Here is a 15,233-nt window from a genome sequence, read left to right as displayed (position 1 = left end):
TCAAATATATTGACTCAACGTTTTCAATAATTCAACAATTAAAAAATATATATAAAATCTTTTGAATCTCTAAAGGTTACAGGCAAAATAGCAATATAATTAATATATTAGTAAAAAAATGTATTATTCATGGTGTGGTATGCTATTTTGATAACATTTCAGTATTTTATATATTATTATGTAGGGATTAAATTCAGTGAAAAGAAGGTCAGGAAGAAGTGGTTGAAGTAGATATCAAGTAATTTGTGTAAAAACTGTAAAGTTTGTAGATATTGTTATCCTTACCTCTAATTATACCAGTAATGTTTATGTACATATGCCAGGAGACATATAATATTGGCATTCTAGAGGCTAATTCACTAATTATAACACACAACTGGGTTACAGGCAGGTATACGAAATGAGTCATACATGATATATTATCAAATAAAAAATTCAAAGATTTATTGATCACATATAAATTTGAAATTAAAAAGATTTATCATGATTTTCAATAATTACAAATCCACTAATCAGTTTAATAAAACTGAGTGATATGTGTGGAAAGTGCTTGTAACCCACAGAATTAAAGATGTTGGTGGCCAGTTATGCCTGTGGGAAGTGACAGATGGAAGGTTGGCTACATGGTAACTTTCTAAGAGTTGTCAACAATTCACCAGCCACCCCTATTGCTGCCACCTTGCTGGTAACCTCCCTGAGATCCTTGGGAACCTCCTCTCTGGGCCCCTTGAAACATACATACAAGTTGTTATTGATTTCTTTAACAGATAAAATGCTGCTGTTTCTTTAAATAACAGCCCTAAAGAGATCAAACATATACCTGCTTATATTTTAAAAATAAATATAAAACAATAATAAACAGGATAACACTAAATAATATTGAAATGTGTTGAATAATGCAAGGTTTACTAACATCTACTAACAGATTTGAATAACTAATATCAAAAAGCTAAGAACTCTTCTTTAAAATATGCATTTTCATTCTACCACTTTCTTAAAGTAAGTATTCTTTAAACGTTTCAAAAATGTAAAAAATGTATAATTTTTTAAGAATAGTTCTGTATTTTTATACTGCAATAGTGCGTGTATCAGAACTTGGTTGTTACCACTTAATAATTGTTTATTTTTAATAATTTTGCATATTTTCAATTCAGGAATTTCATTAATATATTTGATTATACCTCATTATCGAGATTCAGTTCTTAATATCATTATAACATCATAATATTATGTAAACAAAAAATACTTTTTATGTTATGAAATGGGCATTTATTTGTCTCAGAATGTATTTTTATTTCATAGCTCTGTTGTTTCAATAGTCATTGTAGAAGTTTGAGTAATGTAAGTAGAGTAAGAAGCCTTTGTATAAAAAGCTTAGTTATTTAAAACATTTTTTTACTTTTTTCCATTATTATTTATAAACATCTCTATTTTTGAATAAAAAGTGCTTGATTTAACTTAAATTGGACTAACCAGGAGCTCTGTTTGGTCCCAAGAGGAAGAAGCTGGCACGGCCACCAGGGTAGTTGGCCTCATACCCGTATCTGTCCTGAGCATCCACTATGTTGAAACCATACCTGGAGTTGCCTCCTTGGCCTCCTCCAAACCCTCCTTGGCCTCTGCCTCCACCTCCTTGGTAACCTCTCGCCTCCCTGGCTCCCTCTGGCTGGGCCTCCTGTAGCGAGGACCTTGCCAGAAGTACCACTAGAGCTGAAATAACCTTAAACAGAGGATAAGTGTGTCAGCGATTTTGCCCTTTTAGTAGTTATTTTTATAAAAATTGTCTGCAGGATGGTAGTAAAGAACAAAATAACATTAAATGAAGGGCTGTTCAATAACACTATGTACATTGTAGAGCTAACATTCAAAATTTTAGATTTGTGGTTTTTTAACAGAAGATATTTTCTGACTGGGAATAGGTTTTGTTGATAAATTACCTAGATGAAGTCATTTAGTAACACAACTTCTATTATTTATGTAAAAGTATTGGAAAATCATTATTTTATATATTTATTCCTTTATGGTTAAAACCTTTCACGAAAGATATTGTCTAATTTTTTGGAGAATTTCATTTGAGGAGAGGTACAGATTTAAGGTAGGTATTATTAATTTATTACATAATAAATGTAAAAAACTAGCCACAATAATAAAAACCGACCTTGGTGACCAATTGTATATCAAATAAAGTTTCAAGTTTTATATGTTGTAAAAAATTATAAATAACTATTTTTTAGCTGAATAAGTAATAATTAAAATCAGTTTCATGATTTGTTATCTTTTAATGAATTACCAATTTAAGAATGATGTGTCCATTGTTATTTTTTATTATAACATTCTGTATTTTAATATAAATAATGTATTATTACAAAATACAATAATTTTAATTATTTGTTACCAATACAGTAAAATATCAATGTTTTAAAATGAGAAACATAACTTTTCTGTAACATAATACATAGTTTACTGTGCAAAATTTGTTTAAACAGTGAATTACATTAGAAAAACCCAAAAGACATGGTTTGTGATTAATTTAAAATGAGATAACTCACCAGGACTGAGGAGTTCATGTTGTTCAGTTCAGATTACAAACTGTGACTGTAACCTCCTAGGTGAAGATGGGACTATATATACAGAGAGTGTCTATGTCAGTGCCTTATCATGAGCTACTTCTTGACCTCTCTCTGACCTTGAGCTGTATCCTGCCATCAGCTTTTGGTATATCAAACCTTTGATTGATCTGACTTCTGATTTTGAGCCAATTAGATTTAAAATTTGTAGCATTTTTACTTGTACTCAGTAATGTTTATAATTGTTCAATACATTTAATATGAGATGTCCCAAAGGCATTTGGTTACCAGACACTACACTTGTATTACTCAAACAATTGCACAATATACTTGAAAATGTTTTACTGTTATATAACATTCTTGGATGTGCCAGCAAACTAAAAGCATTTCCACCTAAAATAAAAACATTTGATTACCACAATATAACTATATACCACAGTACTCCAGTAGTTCATGGTATATCTTAACTTGGAATAAAAATTAAAAGATTTAATATTATTATCATAACATAGTTTTATTAAAGCAGATAATTGAATAGAAACTATACAACTCAAAAAGGAAAGAAAGGTCAAATTCAATATTAAACCCTTTTATAGACGCTCACTCATTTTAAAACATCACAAACCATAAAAATAAAACAGAAAATTATTGCTTTCTAATATACAACTATAGTTGTGTCATGGGTCACCTGAAATCAGCTAAATTTAACTCGTAGCAGAAAAATTCATTGGGTCAAAAGTTTTTTTAAGGTAACAGCAAGCAAGGAAACCATTTTGCATTAATTGTCACATATTTTGTATGAATTTGTTAGTACATAAGAAAGTAGGCAATTTTTATTACTAGTTTGGTTGCTGTAATGAAAAAAATGACTTCCCTAGACTAACTCTGGGAGACCTGCATCTCTTAAAAGAAAGCTTTTATGGACACATGTTGATAAGAAGTAAGTCTCATTTTGACTTCCAGGACTGTTTCATAACTAGTCCCTTTTAAAATAACATCTTATCATTCTAGTAAATAGCATTTATCATATAGGTACGCAGGGTGGCCAATATTTTACATGTTGGTTCAGGTCATGAAAATAATTAAAAAATAATGAAAAATATGTTAGAGATGATTTATTTTTTACCTGTCTGTATGTGTTTTTATGGACTTTCTTTAAAGTGTATTGTGGTTTGAGCTAAATACTGAAATTAGCACTATTAAAAAGTAAACTGAAACAACAAAGTACAGAAGAAAAAACCTGATAGAACCCAACAAGTCTTACCAACCAATCCAACAAAGTAACTTTTTCACATGCGTTACTAATAAATCACACGATAAAATGTCATATGATTGTGCTCAGTTTGTCTACTAATTTGTTTATTCTGCAACTTCTTGGAATAATGGTGACCCATAACCCAGTGTAAAGATTTTAGAACTTTATTTTTGTCTCTAATCTTGACCTTGTAACTCCAAAATCAATAGTGTTCTTTCTTGGACCAAAATTAACCTACGTAACAAGTTTTAAGTCTGCAGAACGTTTCAATTAAGTTTTTACATGTAGAGATAGACAATAACATTATTTTTGGATGGACCTGTCGGAACTTTAATAAAAATAAATTATCCACTATCCTGAAAGATCAAATTAAATATTCAGCCATTTCGTAGATGCTCACTAATCTTCTCAGAAAGAAAGTTTAAGTACAGACTCGGATATTCACAGATTGGACAACTCATTTTGAAAGATAGCTCATCCTGCAGATATTATAACACAAGATATGTGGTTCACAATCTACAAGAAATTGTAGACGCAAGTAGCGCTTAGGTACTAGTGTCTAAGTACCCTGTCCTTAGATCAAGAAGATTAACTAAATTAGATATTATGTTGTAAAAAAGCAGCACTAATTCAATCTCAATTGGTTTTGAACCTTTTTGAATTCATAATAACATTTAATGCTACTTAAAAAAGAATAGGTTACAGTTTGTGTATTCTAATTTTACAAAAATAGAAATTCATTTTTAAAATTAATCATTATTAAAAAATATTTACATGATTCCGCTGTCCTAATAATTACTGGTCTCTTTAATTTAATGAAAGAAACTGGAGCTCTGCTCCGTACCGTGAGAAGTGCTGAAGCTGTGCTCCGGACCGCTATGGTTGAAATTAAGCCCTGCTCTACTTCCGTGATAGGCTGATAGGCCCTGGTAGATTAAGCTTCTACCTCATTCTTATCCTATGGAAGAAAAAGATAATATTTCGTTATTTTAACCAAAGCTTTTACAGGTTATCAATTTTGTTCTTTTTCTATCTCAAGATTAGACTTAAAGACAATAATATTTGATTAGTTCAATAACGTAATCATGGTTGAGTTCGGAGAAGGCACGACTCCATCAAATCATATTTCATTAGGGAGGGGGAGTTTTATTAAATTAGCATTTTCTTTTAGAACATTCTGCATAAAACATACGGAATTTTTGGAAAATGCAGACTAAAACGTTGAGAAATGTATAAAAGGGTTTGAGAAAACAAAACTGTTTCTTCTACCATTATATGATCCCATCATCTACTTAATATAGATGCTTAATATAGATACTTAATATAGTATATGAAACTACCTATCTATGTCCCTATTTACTATGTTATGATGGATAAACTAACAAAATAAATTTCTCCATTTTTTAATAAGTGGTAGTCAACATATCATATCAGATCATTTATTGTCAAACAAATTTTTAGTACAAGCATTCATCATGTTTTTTCTTAAAGATAGTTACAGTTATTGTACTAAAACTATCCTTTTACAATAAATGCTAATACTACAGTTTAGACACAAGAGTCCATTTTTCGTAATATGAACAAAAACAATATATATTGCATTAACATTGGTAAAGGCAAAAGGATAAAAAAATTAACCACTAAAAATCAACAATTAACAATAATTAATAAGTTAATTAAAAAAAAGGCTCTTATGGAGTATAAACAGTTTTCTATTAGGTTTTTTATGTATCTTTTAAATGAATGAAGAGGGATTTCCATTATTTTTGTAGATAAAATGTTAAAAAATCTAATACTGTCACCATAAAAACTCTAGTAGGACTTGCCTTATGAACAAAAATTGTTAATTAATTTGGAGTGATTTCTCATAATCATGTCATGTGTACATTTGAATAATCTCTAATTCTATGTCTCTTCCCCTTCACAGTTAAACACTGCAAGATATAAATGGAAAAAACTTTTGGAATTCTATACTCTAAAAATAGTGGTGAACAGTGTTGATCATGTCTTGTATTGAACAGCTTATTACATGTTTAAATAATCTATAAAGTTACAGGCTACAGACTAATAATATACCCGTTCCTTCCTGTTGCTGTTTTAGAAGTCTAGCTTATCAACAACAAATATTACTTCTAAACAGCATTTAAAGTCATAGAATGAAATAACTAAATTCATTGTTCATTTTAAAAACAAATTGTATTTATAGATTTAAATTATTTTAACATATACTAATTTATATTGTTCTTATGCTTCTTATTTGAGTCAAATCATAGATACAATGACGTGAAATTTTATAATGAAAGCAAACTAAATTATATAAATATAGATATTAATTTTTATCGAATAAGAGAAAATTACTGAAGCGTTTTTGATGCAAAGCAGTCAGGGCAAGTTGTATAAGCTATTACTAAAATAACAAAATTATGCTATGTAATATTACAAAACACAGTATTAATAATATGTAGGCTACATTTTTTATTACGTAACATTAAGAAATATGTTAAAAATCTTTTATGAAATTCAAGCAGTTTTTCCATACTCATAAAATACCAACAAACTTTACCTAAAATAATTAAATAATTTATGTGATGTTAGTGAAAGAGTGTGTTGTTAATGAAGTTGTTAACAATAGTTTGGAAGTTGTTCCTCCCGAGGATATTGGTTGGCTACATTGTGCTGGTAAACTTGTCTATACACTCATAAGGAAACAGTACCTGTTGCTGTTGGTAATCAGGAGCTTTGCCTCAGCCTTTGTTGTCCACAACAATAGGTTCCAGTGCACAAAACGCTTATCTTTCTCTAAAGATTATACATGGTTCAATAAATGAGCCTAGCATAAGATTATCTTATATTTTGAGGATATTAACTTACAATTCTCAATATGTGAGTTATTTATCAAAAATATGTTGTCGAACAAGAAAGCAATAAAATTAAATTGATAGTCTTTAAATAATTTATTATTTATAGTGTGAGCATGCTATTCTGACATCATGCCTGTAATTCATATTATCTAGGACAGACATGCTGCATCTCAGAGTGGCAAGTCTTGTGAATCGTACTCAACACATTCCAAATACAAGTCACACACACACATAATTTCAATAAACATTGAATCACAAAAAGTACTTGCTCCAGGACTCGAACCCGGATCTCTCATTTGCCGGGTGAATGTGCTACCATTACACCACAGACCCTTACTTTTTACGATTAAATTATTTTGTATTTGGCCATATCTTTCACATATGCGTTTAAATAACCAAACTAACATAATGATCGGAAGACTTAATACCTGTCAAATGACTTTTATTTACATTAAATTTATATGTATATATACATACTGTACACTGAACTAAGCCAGTTGACATTGGAAGGAATGGGCACTGAAATGAATTAACTGTCATTGAAATTTATAGATTTTGGTGATTGGATGAAAATATAAGAAATACACTCTTAATAAAATAATATGTTTTGTATAAAACGCTTTAGTATAAATATAATTGGTTAGAATTAACAATTTAACTTAACCTTAAAAGTGAAGCTTTACTGTTTAGTTGATTAAAAAGTAAGAGAAGTAAATAAGTCAGTTTATACTGACATTAGAAGGTAATGACATTAAAGGTGGTGAAATCAATTTCGAGCTTGAAAAGAGTTTTTAAGTTAATTTCATAGATTTTAAAAATAACTTCCCTGAATACAAAAAAGCAAAAACATTTTGTATCATTCCAAGTCAAATTGAAGGCATTTAATGTAGAAAGTTTAGAAAATGTAATCATACCCAAATAAAAATGATGGAAGATAAAAGTTTGAAAATGTTGTAGTCTTTACGTAATTTATTGCTTCAGGAAGTGACTATTTTGTTCATTTATGACTAAAGGGAATTTTATTTTTAAAATTAAATATCAATTTAAAAATAAATTAAAATCAAATTAAAATAAAAAATCATTGAACAGACCCATATATTATTGTAGAGGATAAGAGTACATTAACCTTATTTACTTTCCTTAATCTGATTATGATTGGTTCTCTTTAGAAATGCCTTTAAATTTGGTTCCAACTCCAATAACAATTGTTAAACTATCTAAACTAAATGGAAGTAGGTCCCTCAACTTACAATTTTAGATCTAAACTACTACACTTAGATTTTAATATCTCGTTAATGCTGTTCATAAAACATGAATTTCTTTCAAAACCGTTATAATTTAATAATTTGAGTTTACTTTGATATAAAGTTAATTAATCTTTTCGCTATTAATTAATTTTAATGTTTACATGTGATTTGATGTCAGATGTCATATTCAACCACTACATTAAGGGATTTGACTGTATCTGCCTGCCAATTACCACAAACTCGTTTGAAATTTGAACAACGTAATATCAATCTGTTATAATGTTGCAAATAACCAAGCTACAATAGATATTGACAAGTTACAATTAACATAATTTTAATTCATTAATATTCATATACATGTTTGAAATAAAATGTAAGAGCTTTCTGTTGGAATGTATATATTTAAATCATAACAATCCTAATATAGCTCGCTGAAAGTAGTAGAAAAAAAATTATTTAGTCTTGTGTTACTTGTGTATATTTTATTTCTCTTCAGGTTCAAGGTAGGTCGACAGGGATGTTAATCCCCTCTTCAGGGAGTTTCTGGGAAATAATCCTGCAGGACAGACAATGCCTTCTAGCTCACAGTTGAGCTTTAGTGCAGGAAAGCAGGTGAAGAAGATCTTCAAGATTTGTGAGGGAGGGAATAAGTTCAATAGATTCAATAGATTGCATGATCGGGTGGGGTGGACATTCATTGGGTCAATGGTGTCTGGGTAGTGAAATTGCCTAGGGCAGATCATCCACCAGAGAGATAGGTCACTCTCCCAAGAAACCCATATTTTATTTAATATCTTTTCAGTTATTAAATTACCTATGCTCCATTACTTGATGCTAATGATGAATAAGTTCTATTATTATAAGGTAGGAGTTCACCACATCATGTATCACATAGCATGTTTTGCTGAAGTTGCATGTAAAATTTCAAATTTATAACTTATTTCATTCTAAAGATATCCTGAGGACACACAGGCAGATAGCAATCATACAGTAAAGAAAAATTTACACCCCCCTGCAGACAGATGAGACATTGTGCAAGGCTACTGAGTAGCAAGGCTTCAATGATTCTCAGCCAAATTCTATGGATGGACATGCACCATCGTAGAATTAATTCTTGCCTATGTAAAAATGAAGATTCATGCCCAATTTATAATCAACAACTTTCTCTAGATATCTCCCCACATGATACATTCACATTTCTGTTCATTACATTGGGTTTCATAGTAGTTTTGAATAATAAACGTTTACATTGTATGTGTTAGTGTAATTAGGTTAGATGTATAGCAAATATGTCACATTTTAGATATCACATGATTCTTTGCTAATGATCTGCCAATTATAGCTTCCAAGTATGATTTGGGTTGGATGTGTCATAATAAATTTTATTATGTTTTTAAATCACCACTTTTTCTACAATGTTAACTATTTATTTGGTATTGCAAAAAATACATAAAAACAATATCACTTTATTTTATATATAAAATAGATCTACATAGTTAACTGGAATGCATTTTTTTTAAGTAAACGTTTTCATTCCAAAATGTAAAGTTTACCCAGAGTGTTTGATTGCATTGCATTTTCAACAATTCAACACTAACCAACTGTACTGTATTGTTCCGAATGTCAATTTAACCCTAACTGTCCCAAAGACAGTTACATTACATGGAACACCTAGATGGTTAAATGTAATGGTAAAGGATGTCTTATTTTACCAGATGAAGTTAGGGTTAGAAGCCCTCTTTAACACAACCTGGGGACCAACGGCTTAAAGGTGACTTCCAAACCACCATCAACTGCCGGGAAGGTGAGCTGCTTGCAAGGACAGGATTGTTCAGTGGTCACCCATCCAAGCAGCAGCAACGCTCAATGGTGCTTGATTCGGTTATCTTGCAATAAATTCTGTTCATAATACACTGCGCCATAGTGTCAGGAGACACGACACATTGGCACTCCAGAACTCCAGAGGCTGTTTCCTTTGCTAGAAACCAACACTGGCTTATATGGAGGCAGAAACAACTATTCATATAAGGTAATTTTATTAAATAAAAATATCAGTGTTTTATTTTTAATTGGACAATTTATTGATCACAGATATGTTTTTCATGATTTTAAATAATTACAATATTACACTAATCCGTTTAATAAAACTGAGTAATATGCGTGGAAAGTGCTTGTAACCCACAGAATTAAAAGATGTTGAGTGCCAGTTGTGCTTGTGGGAAGTGGTAGATTGAAGGTACTTGTCAACTTTCAAATGAGTAATCAGCAATTTACCAGCCACCCCTGCTGCTACCACCTTGCTGGTAACCTCCTTGAGATCCTTGAGATCCTCCTCTCTGGGCGCCTGGAAAAGAAACATATGTACAAGTTGTTAATGGATTCTTCTCCTCAGATACGTATGCTATTTGTTTATATAGCAGTGATGATGAAAGCAAATAAATAAAAATTAATATCTTTAAAAACTATGCAAATATTTCAAAAACAAAAATATATTGAAGAATATATTTTATTGCATTTCATTATCAAGTTATGTTTATTAACATATTATGTATTAAAATATTACTTGTTATTTTATTAAACTTATTTGTTCCTTGTTTCAGGATATTTTGTATGTTATATGACTATTGTGTCAATAGCATAGTAGGTTTTATGTTTTTTTTATTAAATAAATTGTTTGATAAATTTTAAAAGGTTTTTTTATCATACATAGTTTTGCTAAGCTGTTTTTATTTCATCTCAACCTTTACAAAATTAAAAAAAATGAAAAGTGCTTGATTTAACTTATAGCTCTGTCAGTTCAATAGTCATTGTAGACGATTGCTCTTTGTATAAAAAATTAGTTAGTCTTTATATTTTATTCAGAGTAATTTACATATGTTTATAAAAATCCTTAATAAGAGTGATGGATTTAACTTAAATTGGACTAACCAGGAGCTCTGTTTGGTCCCAAGAGGAAGAAGCTGGCACGGCCACCAGGGTAGTTGGCCTCATACCCGTATCTGTCCTGAGCATCCACTATGTTGAAACCATACCTGGAGTTGCCTCCTTGGCCTCCTCCAAACCCTCCTTGGCCTCTGCCTCCACCTCCTTGGTAACCTCTCGCCTCCCTGGCTCCTTCTGGCTGGGCCTCCTGTAGCGAGGACCTTGCCAGAAGTACCACTAGAGCTGAAATAACCTTAAACAGAGGATGTCTGTAAAAACTTTTACTCTTGTGGAAAATCGTATTTTTAATTGTCTGCAGATAGGTAGTAAATAACATTAAATGAGGGGATATTTAATAGCACTATGTATGTGGTGGAGGTAAAATTCAAAATTTTAGATTTATGGTTTTGTAACAGACGATATTTTCTGACTGGGAAGAGGTTTTGTTGATAAATTACCTACATAAAGTCATTTAGTAACACAACTATTATTTATGTAAAAATATTGGAAAATCATTTTATATATTTATTCCTGTCATTTGTGGTTAAAAATGTGAGTTTCGTAATTTCAATAATAGCTGTTATCCAATCGAGAAGAGATTATTTAATCACTTTTTTAATTACTTAATTAGATTAAATTACATTTGAGGGGTGGGGTCAGTATTTATGGCATATATTATTGATTGTTAAATAATAAATTAAAAACTACAACTATAATACAAATCGATCTTGGTGGACAATTATATATAAAATAATATTACAAATATTTTACAAAATTAAACTTCTGTTTTTACTCAATCACTTGTATACAAAAATTAAACTTTATCAAAGGTTCCCTTGTAAAAAATTACAGCAAATATCTTTTAGTTCAATAATTTAGCAATTAAAATCAGTTGTATGATTTGTTATCTATTAATTTACAATATGATGTTTAGTGTTTTTAATACATTGTTATTATATATTACAAACTTATGTATTTTGGTATAAATATTGTATAATCTATAAAATATATTAATTTGAATTATGTTTTATCGAACACAGTACTATATCAATTTAAAAACAAGAAAAATAACTGTACGAAATAAAGAGTTTATTGTATACAACTATTGTTTACTGTTAAAACAGTGAATTATATTAGAAAAACCCATTACATTTTAGTGTTTAGTGTTTGATTACATTAAAATGTGAGAACTCACCAGGACTGAGGAGTTCATGTTGTTCAGTTCAGACTACAAACTGTAACTGTAACCAACCAGATGAAGATGGGACTATATATACAGAGACTGTCTCTGTCAGTGCCTTATCATGAGGTAGTTCTTGACCTCTCTCTGACCTTGAGCTGGATCCTGCATATCACACTTTTGATCAATCTTACTTATGATTTTGGGAATTAATAGCATTTTTGTATGTACATAAACTTGGTAGCCATTCAAATCCATACTATAATATGTATAAACAAGATGATGAAGGAGGACTGGTTATATAAAATATTATGATTAAACTTGAATGTTTGAAATCCTACAACTAATACAACTAATATTTTATTGCTATGACCAAGTTAAATAAAAACTCATTGATAGTGAACAAAGTTGTTAATTGTATTTGGTTTTATGGAATTTGGAGTAAATGAAGTAGTAGAGTGAAATACTATATTAAAGTAAATTTAGAATTATGTGATGGTGCAGTGGGAGAGGGGATTTGGGAGTTAAACACTCCCTAGAGCTCAGAAATAATATATATTTTATGGGATATTGTAACTAATATATGGCTCTCATCCAACTGTAAAACCCGTGATTATATCATAAATCACATTTACTCATATCATGAAGTGCAAATAAAAGTTAATTTTGAGCAAATTAATACACTTCTTACCTTAAAGTTATTTTTATACCTACAATATAATTGTGCTCTTTATATTATCTCAGAAATTGTGTTAATGTTCTTTGATTAGCTGAGCTAAACAAAGCAATTGATTCAGGTCGGTCTAAAAAGTTCTCTTTGTGTGTTTAAAAATCTATGCTCTTGCTTTACTTTCAGGTGGGTTTGCCGGCATATTATCTCGAAAACAGTGTGATGGACAGCGGAAATATTTTGCAACAAAGTTTGGTCTGTTGAATAATAAGGATGCAGGAAGTTAGGATTTTTACTTGACCAGAATATACACCAGAAGTATATTACAAGGAAGTAGATGCTTTATGACAGAAGTAGGCTTCCTAGACCTACTAACGTCCTGATAATACGTATATGTATATAATTTTTTGATCGGAGCAACAAGTCAAACAAACTGTGGCAACAAAGATATAATTAATAAAAGTGCTCTTACACACCTTTACATACTGGTTTTTTTTATAGATGTAGTCATATACTGTTAACTTCAAAAATAAAAGCCTGTTGTATGAAGAATTAATGTATTTATAATTAGTTTGTATGCTGCAGTAAAAACTTATTTCTTTAGACTAACTCTTTAGTAATGAAACTCTGAAAGAAAGCATGTTTGGACCAATGTTTAGTATTTAATAACTCTGCCTTTTAAGCTAGCCTTGGTGTAAATCAAGTAAATAAACTTCTAAAAACATACATAGCAGCCAAGAGATAATCTACTGATTCTTGGGATTGCCTTGGCAGTGCAGCTCTGTTGTAGGTTGTCAAGCTGTATTATTAGACTATTAGTCAACTTGATTGATACTATTTATGTCTGCAGATGAACAGTTCCCAAGAAAGTAACAGCACTCGGTTAAAATTTGCATTTTAACTGATAAATAAAAAAACAAAAATAAATATTAAAATTATTCGTGTGACAGTTTTTAAAAATTTATTCTTTTGACTCCTCCAAATTCTACCATTTCAGAACTTTAAGAATAATTTCATGCTACAGTTTTAGTTCAAATATTAATACTTATATCATATGTTGGCGAGTTTATGGTGCCACAGCAGTTATATGTGTCTTTAAATCAGCAAATTTAGACTTTTATACTCACCATTCATAATTTTATCCGATAAATGACAGAGGCAGTTTTTTTTTAAATGCTTGTGGTATATTTTAATATTTAACGATATAAAAGTGTCTTAGAACTCTCACTAGGCTTTTTATATTTATTGACTAAAACAGTTAAATTGAATGTATTTTGTTTTTCCTTTGAGCTAAGTAAAACGATGTGTCTCTAATATTTAATTCAGATGACATCATAGTTTTAGTTCTGTATTTTACCAATCAGGATCATACCTAGGGAGATACCCCCTTCAAAATTCTGTTTTCCTAATGGGAGTTGTATGTCAGATATAACTAACACCATTCAACATTAAAATCTATAAAATAACACATACACATGTAGGCTATACATATTCTTATCATTTTTACTTTTTTATTCTTAACACTTTCAGCTCCAGAAGTCTATAATAAATAATTGCAACAAAGTTAATAATTATGCTACTCCACTGTACTCATGTGGGGCTGAGTAGTATATACTATATACGTTCTTAACCCCGAAAGTTACCCCGCCTTCCAATAAAGTTTTGGATACGCTCCTGCCAAGATATTACTAAACATTGTGGACCCGTCCTTACATGAGCAAAAGAGGCAAATAACGCAGAATATAGTGTTCTATGAAGTGATGTTGTTTGTCACAAGTTCTATTTCTAAAATATTTTAGCAGGGTTAAACAGAAGTATTGAATGGAAGAATGCGAACAAAACCATATTATCCTGCTTTTGGTGATCTATGGCTATTTATATAAGGGTAAGATTACAACTTAGGTTATTTATGATTTAAAATGTTTTATGTGGTAAACATACTCGTATGTACTAAAGTTATTTTTCTTCCATAAAACTCTATATAGATACTAAGTGGTTTTACATGTTATGACTGAAAGTGGGTTTGTGACTTGTATTAGAACAATGGTACGATATAAATGACAATTATTTTGAGTTCTTCTTAAAACATTGAATCATGTCAAGTTGGAAATTATTGGCCTAATTTTTCCTTAATTTATTGACAACAGTTTGTTTTGTAATATTAAATAACCACTTATATAAATATAGCAATGATACGAGTATATACTAACTTGTGAAATTAGATAAGTACACTTGTATATTGTAAAATTTTAAGTAACGTATCATTTGAATGACTGAAAATATCCATTATTCTATTAAAATCCCCAATCACAACTATAGTCAGAAGTGATGCTTTCACAAAATAATTTCCTACTAGTTTGTTAATGTACAAAGTAATATCTCATTTTGTGGCAAGGTAGTGTAATAAATGAATATTTGTATATTCTAATAAGTTCTACATTGATTGATAAAAGATTTTCTAAGTATTATATCCTAAAACTCAGTCTGTCAGACGGAACAGATTACGTTTGTAATATTTCAATATCGAGTTT

General features: G+C 30.1%; 2 protein-coding genes across 2 annotated transcripts; both read right to left on the bottom strand.

Annotated features, from left to right (window-relative positions):
* Positions 1-417: 417 nt before the first annotated feature.
* LOC124358666 (H/ACA ribonucleoprotein complex subunit GAR1-like) lies at positions 418-2,598 on the bottom strand. The gene is made up of 3 exons (XM_046810970.1): positions 2,550-2,598; positions 1,474-1,720; positions 418-726 (listed from the first exon to the last, which is right to left on the bottom strand). The coding sequence occupies exons 1-3, from the start codon at positions 2,565-2,567 to the stop codon at positions 653-655; spliced, it is 339 nt and encodes a 112-aa protein (XP_046666926.1). The 5' UTR covers positions 2,568-2,598; the 3' UTR covers positions 418-652.
* Positions 2,599-9,987: 7,389 nt separating this feature from the next.
* LOC124358665 (keratin, type II cytoskeletal 2 epidermal-like) lies at positions 9,988-12,158 on the bottom strand. Its single transcript, XM_046810969.1, has 3 exons — positions 12,048-12,158; positions 10,859-11,105; positions 9,988-10,274 (listed from the first exon to the last, which is right to left on the bottom strand). The coding sequence occupies exons 1-3, from the start codon at positions 12,063-12,065 to the stop codon at positions 10,201-10,203; spliced, it is 339 nt and encodes a 112-aa protein (XP_046666925.1). The 5' UTR covers positions 12,066-12,158; the 3' UTR covers positions 9,988-10,200.
* Positions 12,159-15,233: the final 3,075 nt, after the last annotated feature.

This window comes from Homalodisca vitripennis, chromosome 3, assembly GCF_021130785.1.
Source record: "Homalodisca vitripennis isolate AUS2020 chromosome 3, UT_GWSS_2.1, whole genome shotgun sequence".
Lineage (NCBI taxonomy): Eukaryota > Metazoa > Arthropoda > Insecta > Hemiptera > Cicadellidae > Homalodisca > Homalodisca vitripennis.
Note: the sequence above shows the minus strand (reverse complement) of the source record. Positions and strands in the feature narration are given on the sequence as shown.

Coding starts and splice junctions, on each gene's coding strand:
- LOC124358665 (XM_046810969.1), bottom strand. Junction 10,275..10,858: donor GGGACCAAACAGAGCTCCTG/GTTAGTCCAATT, acceptor TTTCTTTTCCAG/GCGCCCAGAGAGGAGGATCT.
- LOC124358666 (XM_046810970.1), bottom strand. Junction 727..1,473: donor GGGACCAAACAGAGCTCCTG/GTTAGTCCAATT, acceptor GTATGTTTCAAG/GGGCCCAGAGAGGAGGTTCC.